Genomic DNA, 16,087 nt, shown 5'->3' on the forward strand with positions numbered 1-16,087 from the left:
TAAATTAGCGCAAGATGTGGCCGCCTGGGTGCAGGGCTGCCGGGCCTGTCAGCAGTGTGGGCAAAAGCCGGCGAGGTACCAGGTACCCCTGAGGCCGTTCCGAGTGAGTCGGACGAATCAGTTGGTCGGAATCGACCTGCAGGGGCCCTTTCCACGATCCCACCGGGGCAACCGATATATTCTTGTAGCGGTGGAGTACTTCACCCGCTACCCCGTGGCGGTGGCTATCCCGGATAAAACAGCCCTCGTAGTGGCCCGGGCCTTCGTGGAAAACTACGTACTTAAGTGCGGGATCCCCGAACGAGTCATTACCGACCAGGGTAGTGAATTCGAGGCCGAACTATTCCAGGCGCTGTGCCGAGAGTTCGGGATCCAGAAGGACCGAACCACGGCATATCACCCCCAGGCGAACGGGATGGTAGAGAGGATGAACCAGACTCTGGCCGGGAAGCTTAAACGCATGGCGGCCGCGAATCAACAGGACTGGGACGAACACCTCCCCTATGCCCTGTTCGCCTACACCACCGCCGTTCACACATCTACAGGACAGACCCCGTTCCTAATGATGTTTGGTCGCGAGTCTCGCCTGCCCGCAGATCTGCTGTTCGGTGTCCCTCCGCCGCAACGGGAGGAAGGGAGCCACCCCATGGAGCACTTGCTGGAGACCCTGCGAGAGGCCAGGGGCCGAGCCTACCCGCACGGAGAGGCCGCGCACCAGCGGCAAGAGCAGGGCGCCCGACCCCGTATGGAGCCCCCCTTCTACACTGCGGGCTCCGAGGTGTGGCTGTACACTCCCCGCGTCGGTGCCGGACAGGTGGGGAAGCTGACCACCTACTGGCGAGGACCCTGGATTGTAAGACGGCAGATCTCACCATGGACGGTGCTGATTCAGGGAGGAGAGAGGGGCCGGGAGATGGTGGTCAACATCCGCCGACTGAAGCCGTGGCGAGCAGCCCCCGAGGGGGGAAGCCCCGCCGTCCAAGTACCCCGAAACCCCGGGGTCCCCCCACCCCCCGTGCCCGGGGGCCTCGCGCAGTATATGGGCCCCACGGAGCCCCGGGCTCCGAGGGGCCCCGGGCGGGGCCGGGGGCGACGAGGACGGCGACCCTTAAACCCCACCGCCTCTGAGTTTGTCCCCCAGCCCGCAGGTGCCGGAGACCGAGGGGAGCCGTTGGAATGGAGGAGGAGACCACCGCCGGAGCCCCAGGAGACGGAGCCGCCACCCCCGAGGCCAGCCACAAGGGCCGGGCGAATCCCGCGGACCCCGCGGCGATACCTCGTGGGGGCAACCCAGGCGAGGTGCTCCAGTCAACCCGGGACGGGGACTGGCACCCCGGGGGGCTATGTGGTGCCACAGCGACGGGGCCGCTCGGCCGAGCCAGAGAGCCGCCCGGCTTCCACCGCCGCACTGCCCCCCATCACCCCCCCCACATAAACACGCACCCGCACCCACGTAGGGCCTCGTGGTCGGGTCACCTACCCTGAGTTTTCACCCGAGGGCCCCCTAGGGGGGTTACCCCACGGTTTCTCAGGGCCAGGGAATTGGACAGGACCCTTCCCAGGCCAAGTAACACTGCGGCGCCGTGGGCGGATTTGAGATCGCACGACCACGGCGAGCTCAGAGAGCCCCGCAGTTAGAAACGCATACAAACACAAACACGGGTCAGCAAGGCAGATAGCTGGGATCAGGACCCGGGACGACTGATTGGTCGAAAGTTCAAAGGCCGGCGGGATCGCAAAAGAGCGGGAAATCCTAGGCTCAGGATTGGTCGAGAGACCAAGGCGGTCGGGACGGGGGCGCCTAGCCTTTGATGTGAATAGTTTAAAAGAAAACGCAGGGGCAGTAGGGAACTCTCTTCTTCTGGAGTTTGGACACGGGGTCAGCGACGAAGGAGTCATCGGGCGAGCCGCTAGATTGTCTGCAGGACGATCTGAGCGCCGCAAGGTCACCAAGGACTACAGACGGTATCGTGTTGCGCGCCTTACAACACCTCAGAGCGGAGGGTAGGATCCGTAGGAGAGGGTTAGTTCGGGGTAAGGACGAGTAGGAAAGCGGTTTAGCAGAGAGCGCAGCATAGAATAGGGCTACACGGCACCAGAGTGTGGGTTAGAAGCGCCTTGCTGTCCCGCACACACACACGGGTGGCTCGGTTGGTTAGCAAGGGCTAATAAAATCTCGAGCGTAGTAACAAAACCGTGTTGTTGGGTGTTTTTGGAACGTGGTATTAGCGTGCACTGCATTCGCGAGTGTGTGGTCGTTGTACGCATAAAGGCCGTGGTCTCTGTACGACTGTGCGGGTACGGAGGTGTGTGCGTTAACGCCCGGGGAGAGCACTTTTGGTGTGTTGGCGTGACTACGCAGCCGTGTGAGAGGAGAATCGTCCTTGTACGATATTTGTGTTGACGTGCACGCGCGAGTGGGGGAGGGGACGAGTCGTCGTGTCGGCGTGTGCCCCGCTTGCGTGCGCTCGTTACTTGCGTAAGCTCTCGGCGTGCGTAATCGGCGTGCCCAAGGTGCGCGATCGTAACGTGGGCGGCCAGCGCGGCGCAGAGCGGCGCAGGAGTGGGTATCGCGTGTGGAGCTGTATGCGTGTGTGCGCGCATGTTCACGACGTGTGTAACACAGGTGCGCGATCCTAACGTGAGTGGTCAGGGTTGGGTGAGTGCCGTGCAGAGCTGTGTGTGGGTGTGCGCGTGCGTGGTTATCCATGCCTGCTACGCGGACCCGCGGTGGAGGGGAATCCTCGGGTGACGGCTCCCACACCCTGGGTAAGGAGCCTAGCGGCGGTTCGCTTAGCAGCGGGGGGGCGATTGATGATGTTAGTCCGGCCGTTAGTATTATCGAGGGAGGGATCTCGGGGGCTAGCGACCCCCACAGAACTAACTTTATAATCGTGTGAAGCTAAACGGCTTCCAACACAATAGTTGAGTGAACGTCACCAACTAGTTCTCCCAAAGTAAGAAAGACATTTATTTTAATAGAGAAGTTTAGATGGTGCACCGCAATGTTTACAAAACAAAAACAAAGTGAAAAGGCGAGAACGAGCGAATGAAGGCAAATTGAGTAAAGCTGTCTGGAATCAATACATTTTTAGACTAAATTCCATATTTGGCACCAGTAACATGATGACGGAATGAAGAGGTGCAACACATAATCAAAATTGGAGGTTCGTCAAGAATGCATCGATTTGAATCTGGATTTAGATTAGAATCGCCAGCGAGAATGCTGACGTCGCTGACATTACTCTGCACCCAGTTCGAGTGAGGGAGCTGCCACCCGCCCCGCCTGTGTTTATGATTACTGCTTTCGGGCTCGATTACTCCCATCACATCAATGCTTAAAACACATCGAGTGGGTAAAATGTTATACAGTTAATTTGGCGAATGTACGAAACTTATCCAATCTACACAAATCCTCACGATTGAACTGCACCAAGCGTCGAGCTCCTTGATCAGGGCCGAGTCAAGGCGAGCAACCATCGCCACGCCGTAAATGGGTTTGACTTACAGAATATGGCACGCATTCAACAGCAACGTAATACACTGCCATGTGTTAACGATGAACTAATTGAAGCGCAGCAGCACCTGGTTCACTTTTTTTAACTAAGTGGGTGGCTCTGAAAAGAGCCGTTGAGGTGGAGTGAATCGAGCATCGTCCGATCGGATTCACTTCTTTGGCGCAGTCTTCTTGGGCTTGGCCGCGGCCTTCTTGGGCTTGGCCACCTTGGGTTTGGCGGCCTTGGCCTTGACGGTCTTGGGCTTAGCGACCTTGGGCTTCGCAGCCTTGGGCTTGGCTGGGCTCTTCGCCACCTTCTTGGGCTTAACAGCCGACTTCACCTTTTTGGGGCTCTTGGCCGACTTGGCAGCCGCGGGCTTCTTTGCTTTCTTGGGAGACTTCTTGGGCGCGGTCTTCTTGGCTGCCGCGGGCTTCTTCACCTTCTTGGCTGCCGCGGGCTTTTTAGCTGCGGGCTTTGATGTTGACGACTTGGGCTTCGCCTTTGCGGCAGCCTTTTCCTTGTTGAGTTTGAAAGAGCCAGATGCACCGCTGCCCTTCACTTGCGCCACGGCGTCTTTGGCCACGAGCTTCTTGATGGCCAACTTCACGCGGGCATTGTTCTTCTCCACGTCGTATCCTCCGGCAGCAAGCGACTTTTTGAGCGCAGGAAGAGACACGCCGTTCCTCTCCTTGCTGCTGGCCAGAGCCTTGAGGATGAGCTCGGACACGCTGGGGCCGACCTTCTTGGACTTTGGAGCGGCGCGCTTCTTCTTGGGGCTTTTAGGCGCTGAAGTAGCCGCAGCTGGTGGTTGAGCAGGAGCAGTTTCCGCCATCTCAAAACGTCGCTTTTATCGCCTCGCCTCTTTGAAATCAAAATCAGCGCTCTCACGGATTCAAACCGAGCGTCCTCCAGGCCCGAGGTTATTATAGAAGCGGCGTACTGAATGCGGACGTCGCTGAGATCATCCAGCACTCAGATCTAGTGAGGAAGTTGCCACCATACTCACTGTGTTTATCACGCCTGCCTTTGGGCTCGATTACTCCCGTAACGTTCATACTTACATGCATATAGTTGATACATTATCACGAAGATCACTTCTTTAATGTACGTTACTTATGCAATATACGACAATGCTCACGATATAAATTATAATTCAAAACAAGTGAACAACCAACATTTGGGAGACATTGTTCGGTCAGGGCGAGATATGATGATTGTCGTTTTTCAAAAGTGTTAATGATGAACACTATTTAAAACACACTCGAATGTTTTGCAAGACAAGATGCTTCAACAGACTACTCATATTTAATTCCAACGAAATATTTTCTATTTAAGTTTTGCCTCGCGCGCTCGCGATTCCTCCTCTCGCGCTATGGTGAGGACTGCGCGCCATGCCAACCGTCCCTTGTCACCGAACTTTTAACTGGACGTTTTAATCGAACTTTGAAATTAATAAATATATGGATTTTCAGATGGACAACAAACTGAAGAAAATTACTCAAAATTAACCGACATTAAATAGAAAGTTTAACATGTTACGTGGCAAGAGGTGAGTAGCTCACGCACTGCAGAAGGGTCGCGCGCCTTGAACAAGATCGAGGCACGGTGCACAATTATCACCACTCAAATTCAACTCAAGTGACTCCGCAGTCGAATGTTTAAAGAACATATATAATCTTACGTTTAATGCACCGACAGAGTTGATATTCTAGGAGCGCAGGATGGTTCATGCGATGAGTTGTTTTTACTGCAATAAGTAACACGTATTTACTGCACTAAGTAACACGAATGAGTAATCATTGGAAAGATGTTATTAACCATGTAAAAATATTTAACTACACATATTTGTACCATCTTATTTGACAGGTAATATTATACTTTACCGAGTGTTGACATCCCCAGCGTTAACCAGTACTTTTATGCTTACTATCAGCTAACACTGGCCACAACCCTGAGCTGATGTGCTCATTTGTTCCCTTTTAGCCCCGACACCCCACGCCACTCCCCGGCAACCACATTCAGATAAGGCCCCCCCCCTCTGCCCCCCCCCTGATTTATTATTTAAATTATTATTTATATTATTTAAATTATGTATTATTATTGTTTTACCTACGTGACTTTACCGAAAAAACCTAAGAGTATGAATCATTGCAGTCACGAAAGCTTCAAATCTAGAACGAATGCAAGAATCATTCATTCCACGCGCATGTGAAGAGGAGTCGTAGAATGGTTTATGCACTTCTTTATACTGGTAGCAACGAAGTGGACCAGCCAACAATAGATTATATCGTCCGTCCGTCCGTCCGTGTAGCAACATCGCCCCCTATTGCAAACACTTGGCATGACCCTACAAAAACCTTTAGACTCTGTGATACTTTCCTGGCTAAACAAGTGTAACATTCCCTTATAATTCCCTAAGATAGCTTTTAATTAAAACATTTACATTAATGAGGTTTTCCTGGCTAAACACGTGTAACATTCCCTTATAATTCCCTGAGATAGCTTTTAATTAAAACTTTGAAATTAAATAAAAAAACTCACAGCGCCCTAAAGCCTACAGCTAGGCCTAAAGCCTAGAACTGGGCCTCAAAGTCTGACTTCGTATCGTACCCCTGCGTGTGTGCAAGGGAGTTAATGTTTAACAATGTTACATTCCCTGATGCTTTTAAATATAAACATTTAAATTTAAAGCTTTTACATGAATAATAAAAACATTTAAATTAAAAATTAACTCTCGGCGGCCTAAAGCCTACAGCTAGGCCTCAAGCCTCGAACGCCTCAAACTCTCCCTTCGTATTGTTCCCCTGCGTGTGTGCAAGGGAGTTATGTTTAACAATGTTACATTCCCTGATGCTTTTAAATAGAAACATTTAAATTTAAAGCTTTTACATAAATTATAAAAACAGGTAAATTAAAAATTAACTCACGGCGCCCTAAAGCCTACAGCTAGGCCTAAAGCCTAGACCTAGGCCTCACACTCTCCCTTCGTATCGTCCGATTCAGTGTAGCAACATCGCCCCCTACTGCAAACACTTGGCAGGACCCTACAAAAACCTTTAGTCTCAGTGGGGCTTTCCTGGCTAAACAAGTGTAATAATACATTATGTTTATATTCTTTGGTTATTCGTTCCTACCAGCCCACCCCGCAGGGTCCTGTTTTCACCAACGCACAGCAATACTCGTTCCAAGACCAACCCCGGGCACACGTCCCACAGCCCCTTTTAACTCCTCAATCTCCGCTCCCAATACACATCCGCGTCCAGCACGCCTGCTCCGGGTGACGTCACTGCCCTTTAACCCCTGACACCCCCGTCCAGCTCTTTCCCGCGCGTGTGATTGGTGCGTGTTGTCGTGAGAGCGGAGATGTCGTGTTTGCGTGGTGCGTGAGGGTGGCTCGCAGATCCCTTAAAGTGCTTGAACCATTCTCCGACTCCTCTTCATATGTAATCTGACCGCTCAAAAAGAGCGAGTTTTATTCTTTAAAAAACACGATACTTTCTTCCAATAGGCATCCCAATTTATTCTAAACCATGTTCCATGATTGATGCAATGTTGGAATGCTGCTCAAATACCGTTCCTAAATTAGACATAATAAAGGGTAACTGGAATGAGCAGAGCATTTGTTTAATTGCGAGCAATTTGGCACGAGGGCAACTCGACGACGGTGTCCTTATTAATAACAAAACCCCTGTGTACGACTGTCCGAGCTCTTTGCAAGCAAGTGGGTGGCTCTGAAAAGAGCCGTTGTTGTGGTGGTAGAGGCGGCGGCGCGTTCACTTCTTTGCCTGAGAGGTCTTCTTGGGCAGCAGCACGGCCTGGATGTTGGGCAGCACACCGCCCTGGGCGATAGTCACGCCGCCCATGAGCTTGTTGAGCTCCTCGTCGTTTCGCACGGCGAGCTGCAGGTGTCGGGGGATGATCCTCGTCTTCTTGTTGTCGCGGGCGGCATTGCCAGCCAGCTCGAGGATCTCGGCAGAAAGGTACTCGAGCACGGCGGCCAGGTAGACGGGTGCTCCAGCGCCGACCCGCTGGGCGTAATTGCCCTTGCGGAGCAGCCTGTGAACGCGACCCACGGGGAACTGCAAGCCGGCGCGGGAAGAGCGGGACTTTGCCTTGGCGCGAGATTTGCCACCGGTCTTGCCGCGTCCAGACATTGCTAAGGGACCTAGGATGCAAAAAGCAATAGAGACAAAGTACGAACGATTTGTGACGTTAACACGCACCACCGGAGCGTCTTTTATAGCGGAGACGAGGATCGTAGAGCGCGCCGCTGCTGATTGGCTCCTCTCGGTCGAGTCCCGCCCTCTCCTTGAGCCACCAATGAAAAGCCGGGACGCGAGGATTCGATGTTGACTTTAATTATTTTTATCCATATATATTTTTATGCGGACACGTATCTTAGGAATTAAACAATGCGATACACGTACTTAATAGGTTCAAGTTTTAAGCATTATTGAGTTAATTTATGGGCACGTGCTGGCAAGTCAAACTTATAAGCGGATTCCGCAAATATCAATGTATTATTGATTATAATCATCATTTTGAGGGACCTCATTGGTTATAAGAAATCATTGTGATAGCCTTGAGCTCGTGATTGATCGCCCACGTGCCTATACGGTGTATATATATTCCTTTAACCGCCTGTTCGGGCAATGCCTAAAAATATATGTGAGTGAAAAATTCAGTCTCTTAGTTTGCAAAATGTGAACTTCTTATCAGCTCGGGATTGAAACAACATCAACCAATATCTTTGGGTTTAATAGTTAATATATTTCACCAAAATAACCCTTTTGTTGTAGATTATGTAAACATGGTTTCACAACGCTTATATACAACACCAACGTGTGATGTTGAAAAATGAGCGGCGGGGTATATAAAATGAACTTCATTGTCGCTTACGCCTGACGACTCGTGAGAGCCGTGACCAGCAAACGAAGGTTTCCGGCACCCGAACTTTGAAGGACACACATGGAAGCTTTTTCATGCGTAAGTGGTGGCTCTGAAAAGAGCCTTTGTGTTGTGCTTTGAGGGCCGAGCTGGGCGTTCAAGCGCGCTCGCCACGAATGCGGCGGGCGAGCTGAATGTCCTTGGGCATGATGGTGACGCGCTTGGCGTGGATGGCGCACAGGTTGGTGTCCTCGAAGAGCGCGACAAGGTACGCTTCGCTGGCCTCCTGCAGAGCCATGACAGCGGAGCTCTGGAAGCGCAGGTCGGTCTTGAAGTCCTGCGCGATCTCCCTGACGAGGCGCTGGAAGGGCAGTTTGCGGATGAGCAGCTCGGTGGACTTCTGGTAGCGGCGGATCTCGCGCAGAGCGACGGTGCCGGGCCTGTAGCGGTGAGGCTTCTTGACGCCGCCCGTGGCCGGAGCGCTCTTTCGGGCCGCCTTGGTGGCGAGTTGCTTGCGTGGGGCCTTGCCGCCCGTGGACTTGCGAGCGGTCTGATTGGTGCGAGCCATGGCTTGGTGTGGGCAAAGATTCTCACAAGCGGGGAGAAGGCGGCTTATGTAGCCCAGAGCGCGCGCTCACTGGTCAGCGGAGTCGTGACGTGCGAAGACGGGGAGCGTGCTGATTGGTTGGCAGCGTGCAATGATCTCGAGTCGTCAACTCTTCTTAATCAACAAAATGTTCAGTTTGGATCATTTCAGAATGCCGTATCACGATGCAGTAGTACCGTTTGAGCGCCGTCGATGTCTTTAACGGATGTTATTTTCTCAAGCAAACACCTTTCCGAAAACGACTTTACAGTGCTCTGCATGATCTAAATAAAGTGTGAAGAAACTGTGTGGTGCCACAGCGACGGGGCTGCTCTGCTGAGCCAGGGAGCCGCCCGGCTTCCCCCACCGCACTGCCCCCCATCACCCCCCTCACATAAGCACACACCCGCACGCATTCCCCCCCCCCCCCATAGAGCTGGAAGGGAAGGTCACCTGATCGACCGGTTTTTATCCGAGAAACCCTTATCGGGAATAACTCTCACGGTTTCCGGCGATCAGGGAATTGGACGACCTCCCCCGTGCTACGTTGCGCCGCGGCGCTGCGACCAGCCTTAATATGGTGTGGTCGCGGCGTGGGGCATTCGGCCACCGCGGTTGAGGCGCATTTCCCCTCACACACACCCCCACGGGTCGACGAGACAGACGGAGGAGGGAGGGGACAGCATGAATAGCGAGACCGCAGGGGCTCTTGCGCATAGTCATGGAGGGTTGGGATCATTACGCTTGAGCGCGCAGGCCCCATTGTTAGGAAGGGTAAGGGAGTAATTAGGATGTACGCCGCCAACGCCGCTCACTGATTAGCAGATCAAAAGCGCCCGGAACCGCCGTGCGCGGGCTCGAGGTGCACGAGCCGATTGTTCAGCGCAGCATCCCTTTGAGGTAGGGAAGATAAATAGGGGGGCGCAAAGGGGAAATCGCTCTCTTACTCCGAGAAGCCAGCGTCCAAGACGGCCCCCAGCTCTGCCCTCCGGACGTCCGTGCGACGTGTCGAGGCAAGCAGCGAGGAAAACCCACAGAACGTCGAGTGCCTCAAACCGTGAGTAAGGAGGTTAAAGTATTTCGTGAACGATAAATAGGGAATAGGTCCAGGGGAAGTAGGATAGACCAGCCTCGTCGACTCACACTGATCTTAACATCTAGTTCCAGGTAGGGCTAATAAAATCTCGAGCGTAGTAACAAAACCGTGTTGTTGGGTGTTTTTGAACGTGGTATTAGCGTGCACGGCATTCGCGGGTGTGTGGTCGTTGTATGCGTAAAGGCCGTGGTCTCTGTACGATTGTGCGGGTACGGAGGTGCGTGTGTTAACGCCCGGGGAGAGCACTTTTGTGTGTTGGCGTGCCTACGCCGCCGTGTGAGAGGAGAATCTGTGGGGGTCGCTAGCCCCCGAGATCCCTCCCTCGATAATACTAACGGCCGGACTAACATCATCAATCGCCCCCCCGCTGCTAAGCGAACCGCCGCTAAGCTCCTCACCCATGGTGTGGGAGCCGTCACCCGAGGATTCCCCTCCACCGCGGGTCCGCGTAGCAGGCATAGTTAACCACGTACGCGCACACCCACACACAGCTCTGCACGGCACTCACCCAACACTGACCACTCACGTTAGGATCGCGCACCTGTGTTACACACGTCGTGAACTTACGCAAGTAACGAGCACACGCAAGCGGGGCACACGCCGACACAACGACTCAAGCCGCCGCCGCCGTGCGCGCGAGACAAACCGTACAACAATGCGCAGCCGATTACGCGCTCGAGCCGTGGGGTCGGGGGTCAGGGATCCACCACCGCGCCGCACTTTACGCAAGTAACGAGCACACGCAAGCGGGGCACACGCCGACACACAAAAGTGCTCTCCCCGGGCGTTAACGCACACACCCCCGTACCCGCACAATCGTACAGAGACCACGGCCTTTATGCATACGACCACACACTCGCGAATGCAGTGCACGCTAATACCACGTTCCAAAAACACCCAACAACACGGTTTTGTTACTACGCTCGAGATTTTATTAGCCCTTGCTAACCAACCGAGCCACCCGTGTGTGTGTGCGGGACAGCAAGGCGCTTCTAACCCACACTCTGGTGCCGTGTAGCCCTATTCTATGCTGCGCTCTCTGCTAAACCGCTTTCCTACTCGTCCTTACCCCGAACTAAACCTCTCCTACGGATCCTACCCTCCGCTCTGAGGTGTTGTAAGGCGCGCAACACGATACCGTCTGTAGTCCTTGGTGACCTTGCGGCGCTCAGATCGTCCTGCAGACAATCTAGCGGCTCGCCCGATGACTCCTTCGTCGCTGACCCCGTGTCCAAACTCCAGAAGAAGAGAGTCCCCTACTGCCCCTGCGTTTTCTTTTAAACTATTCACATCAAAGGCTAGGCGCCCCCGTCCCGACCGCCTTGGTCTCTCGACCAATCCTGAGCCTAGGATTTCCCGCTCTTTTGCGATCCCGCCGGCCTTTGAACTTTCGACCAATCAGTCGTCCCGGGTCCTGATCCCAGCTATCTGCCTTGCTGACCCGTGTTTGTGTTTGTATGCGTTTCTAACTGCGGGGCTCTCTGAGCTCGCCGTGGTCGTGCGATCTCAAATCCGCCCACGGCGCCGCAGTGTTACTTGGCCTGGGAAGGGTCCTGTCCAATTCCCTGGCCCTGAGAAACCGTGGGGTAACCCCCCTAGGGGGCCCTCGGGTGAAAACTCAGGGTAGGTGACCCGACCACGAGGCCCTACGTGGGTGCGGGTGCGTGTTTATGTGGGGGAGGTGATGGGGGGCAGTGCGGCGGTGGAAGCCGGGCGGCTCCCTGGCTCGGCCGAGCGGCCCCGTCGCTGTGGCACCACATAGCCCCCCGGGGTGCCAGTCCCCGTCCCGGGTTGACTGGAGCACCTCGCCTGGGTTGCCCCCACGAGGTATCGCCGCGGGGTCCGCGGGATTCGCCCGGCCCTTGTGGCTGGCCTCGGGGGTGGCGGCTCCGTCTCCTGGGGCTCCGGCGGTGGTCTCCTTCTCCATTCCAACGGCTCCCCTCGGTCTCCGGCACCTGCGGGCTGGGGGACAAACTCAGAGGCGGTGGGGTTTAAGGGTCGCCGTCCTCGTCGCCCCCGGCCCCGCCCGGGGCCCCTCGGAGCCCGGGGCTCCGTGGGGCCCATATACTGCGCGAGGCCCCCGGGCACGGGGGGTGGGGGGACCCCGGGGTTTCGGGGTACTTGGACGGCGGGGCTCCCCCCCTCGGGGGCTGCTCGCCACGGCTTCAGTCGGCGGATGTTGACCACCATCTCCCGGCCCCTCTCTCCTCCCTGAATCAGCACCGTCCATGGTGAGATCTGCCGTCTCACAATCCAGGGTCCTCGCCAGTAGGTGGTCAGCTTCCCCACCTGTCCGGCACCGACGCGGGGAGTGTACAGCCACACCTCGGAGCCCGCAGTGTAGAAGGGGGGCTCCATACGGGGTCGGGCGCCCTGCTCTTGCCGCTGGTGCGCGGCCTCTCCGTGCGGGTAGGCTCGGCCCCTGGCCTCTCGCAGGGTCTCCAGCAAGTGCTCCATGGGGTGGCTCCCTTCCTCCCGTTGCGGCGGAGGGACACCGAACAGCAGATCTGCGGGCAGGCGAGACTCGCGACCAAACATCATTAGGAACGGGGTCTGTCCTGTAGATGTGTGAACGGCGGTGGTGTAGGCGAACAGGGCATAGGGGAGGTGTTCGTCCCAGTCCTGTTGATTCGCGGCCGCCATGCGTTTAAGCTTCCCGGCCAGAGTCTGGTTCATCCTCTCTACCATCCCGTTCGCCTGGGGGTGATATGCCGTGGTTCGGTCCTTCTGGATCCCGAACTCTCGGCACAGCGCCTGGAATAGTTCGGCCTCGAATTCACTACCCTGGTCGGTAATGACTCGTTCGGGGATCCCGCACTTAAGTACGTAGTTTTCCACGAAGGCCCGGGCCACTACGAGGGCTGTTTTATCCGGGATAGCCACCGCCACGGGGTAGCGGGTGAAGTACTCCACCGCTACAAGAATATATCGGTTGCCCCGGTGAGATCGTGGAAAGGGCCCCTGCAGGTCGATTCCGACCAACTGATTCGTCCGACTGACTCGGAACGGCCTCAGGGGTACCTGGTACCTCGCCGGCTTTTGCCCACACTGCTGACAGGCCCGGCAGCCCTGCACCCAGGCGGCCACATCTTGCGCTAATTTGGGCCAGAGATACTGGCGACGCAGAGTCTCCCGGGTGCGCCGTTCCCCATCATGGCCCCCGAGCGGGTGGTCGTGTACCAGTCGTAGTAGTTGGGGCCGCACATGGGCGGGAACGCAGATGCACCCCGGCTGCCCAGCGTCGGCCAGTTCCCTCACCACCCCGTTTTCTACACACAACCGGGCATACAAACCGCTCCAGGGCCCTGGTAGTGCATCCTTCCTCTCTCGCAGTGCCGCCTCCACCGCCGCCAGATCCGGATCCCGCTGCTGGGTTTGTCGCAGCTGCTCGTCGTCCAAGCCCGGGAAGGCGCAGCCGACATCCTCTTGGATCCGCCCGGTTGGGGTGGGATGATCCGTCTGTCCCCGGGCTCCTTCTGCAGGGGTTCCTGCGGCGCACACTGCACTCTCTCTCGGGGGGGGGAGTTTAGTTTCCGCGCGCTCCTTGGGTTCTGCTGCCTGGCGGCAGCGTCCCCCCGTGAAGCACGGGCAGGCGTCTCCCTCCCTCGTCTCAGCGCGCACCGCGGGCCGTCTTGACAAGGCGTCCGCGTTCGCGTGTGTTCGCCCCGCTCGGTACTCGATCTGCAGGTTGTACTCCTGCAGCTGCGCCAGCCATCGAGCCATCTGCCCCCGCGGTTCCTTGAATGTAAGGAGGAACTGCAGTGCATAATGATCGGTGCGCACACGACATTTCCTGCCGTACAAGTACGGTCGGAACTGTTTACACGCGAAAATTACAGCATACAGTTCCTGACGGGTTACACAATAGTTCAGTTCGGCCCCGCTCAGGGTCCGACTGGCGTATGCGATGACCCGCTCCGTCCCACCCTGCACTTGCGACAGCACCGCGCCCAGCCCACTGCTGCAGGCGTCAGTGTCCAAAATAAAATCGGTGGTGAAATCTGGGAAAGCCAAGGTGGGGGTGTGGGTGAGGTGGTCTTTGAGTGTGGTGAAAGCCGTCTGGCAGGCCTCCGACCACTGATAGGGGTTCTTAGGGGAGGTGAGTTGGGTGAGGGGGCGTGCAATCTCACTGAATCCCTTTACAAATCGACGGTAATAAGTGGCGAGTCCCAAGAATGACCTGATCTCCGTCAGGTTCCTCGGCCGCGGCCAATCCACTACGGCACGCACCTTCTCGGGATCGGTGCTCACCCCTGCCTCGCTGACTCGGTGTCCGAGGTACCCCACCTCGCGTTGCGCAATGTAACACTTACGTGGCTTGAGCTTGAGATGGGCTGCTCGCAGTCGCTGGAATACTTCCCGCAGCCTGGACCAGTGTTCGGACAGCGACCTACTGAACACTATTACGTCGTCCAGGTAAATCAGGCACTGTTCCCACTGCAAGCCCCGCATCACCAACTCCATCAACCGCTGGAACGTCGCGGGCGCGTTAGTGAGTCCGAACGGCAACACTCGAAACTCAAACAGGCCCATCGGGGTGGTGAATGCTGTTTTTGGCCGATCCTCCTCCGTCATCTCCACCTGCCAGTAACCGGACGCCAGATCGAGGGTGGAAAAATACCGCGCTCCTGCGAGACTGTCGAAGGTGTCGTCGATGCGTGGGATGGGAAAAGCGTCGCCGAGGGTGACTGCGTTCAATTTTCGGTAATCAACGCAGAACCGAGTCGATCCGTCCTTTTTCGTTACCAGTACCACCGGGGCAGACCAAGGGCTCGCGGAGGGCTGAATTATGTTATCGCGTAGCATATCCGTGACTGCCTCTTTGATCTGGGTCCGTTCAGGCGCGCCCACTCGGTATGCGGGGAGTTTGATGGGTCGGGCTGCACCTGTGTCAATTTGGTGTTTGACCAGGTCGGTCCGGCCCACGTCCGAATCGTGCTCACTGAACACGTCGGCGTACTCCCGCAATAACCCGCGCAGCTGATCGGCCTCCCCCTTAGGTAAGGCTGCCCAAGGCACATGTAACGCATCCTGCAGGGGAACAATCTCGGCTCGGGGGGTCGGGCCGACCCGCCAGGCCAGATCCTGGCTGTCCTCGGGGCGGCCAGGGTCCTCCGCCCAGAGTGCGAACACCGAGTCGTTCGAGTGGCGAGCGTGCAGGGGGTGTACGGTGGCTACCGGGGTGCGTCGTCGTATCATTGCCGGGGTACTGTGTGGGTTAAACACACGTATAAACAGCCGGCCCCCATCTGCGTTTACCAGTGTGGCTGACCCTACCACCCCGTATCGCGATGCCAACTCTGGGTGAGGAGTCAGCATTACCTCGCCCGATGGTCGGTGGGTTGGGTCGGTGGAGAGGGTTGCCACTGGCACCAGCATCTCGGCGAGAGGCCCGATGGTGACGGCCGACACCAGCGTAGCGGCCACGGGTGTGAAGCGTGGGCGATTCGGCTCCTGTCCTAGGAACGGAATCCGCTCCCCGCTGCCCTCCACCGTAGCGCATCGTTGCCGGGGCTGTACGTTAAGTCCCAACTTTTCCAGGAGGTCCGTTCCTGCAATGCACTCGTGGCACAACACACTCGAAACGTAGAATTCCTGTGTGCACACCTGGTTTCCTAGACGGACCTCGAGGGAGACCTTCCCCAGCAACCCCATCCCGGCTCCGCTTGCCGTGTGCAGCGCGCGATCCGGGGCCTGCAGGCAGCCCACGTCCACCCCGAGCATGCTGCAGTGCGCGGCGCTCATGAGAGAGGCCACGGCGCCCGTGTCCAGCAGGATCCGGGTGCGCTGCCCGTTCACCTGGCCTTCCACCAGCGACGTGGCTCCCGTTATCCCTGCCACCAGCTCCCGCAGCCAATCGCCCGAGGTCCCCGCGCCCTTGGGTGTTGTTGTTGTAACCTGTTTATGGATCACTCGCTCGCCATTATTCTCATTACCGTCTATTTGTATCGGGACCGCGTCGATTGCACCCCTAGTTGGTCCGCTCACTAGGAGGCGTTGGAGTTTAACCCCCGCGCCTGC

The 16,087-nt window shown here is 56.3% G+C and overlaps 2 protein-coding genes and 1 pseudogene across 2 annotated transcripts; all 3 read right to left on the reverse strand.

Moving 5' to 3' along the window:
• Positions 1–3,613: 3,613 nt before the first annotated feature.
• LOC144948712 (histone H1 pseudogene) lies at positions 3,614–4,345 on the reverse strand (annotated as a pseudogene).
• A 2,925-nt stretch (positions 4,346–7,270) lies between these two features.
• Positions 7,271–7,651, reverse strand: LOC144947899 (histone H2A). Its single transcript, XM_078877287.1, has one exon. It carries the CDS (start codon positions 7,649–7,651, stop codon positions 7,271–7,273), a length of 381 nt encoding a protein of 126 aa, XP_078733413.1.
• An 890-nt stretch (positions 7,652–8,541) lies between these two features.
• LOC144947905 (histone H3-like) lies at positions 8,542–8,952 on the reverse strand. The gene has a single exon (XM_078877299.1). The coding sequence runs from the start codon at positions 8,950–8,952 to the stop codon at positions 8,542–8,544; it is 411 nt and encodes a 136-aa protein (XP_078733425.1).
• Positions 8,953–16,087: the final 7,135 nt, after the last annotated feature.

Source organism: Lampetra fluviatilis, chromosome 3, assembly GCF_964198595.1.
Source record: "Lampetra fluviatilis chromosome 3, kcLamFluv1.1, whole genome shotgun sequence".
Classification (NCBI taxonomy): domain Eukaryota; kingdom Metazoa; phylum Chordata; class Hyperoartia; order Petromyzontiformes; family Petromyzontidae; genus Lampetra; species Lampetra fluviatilis.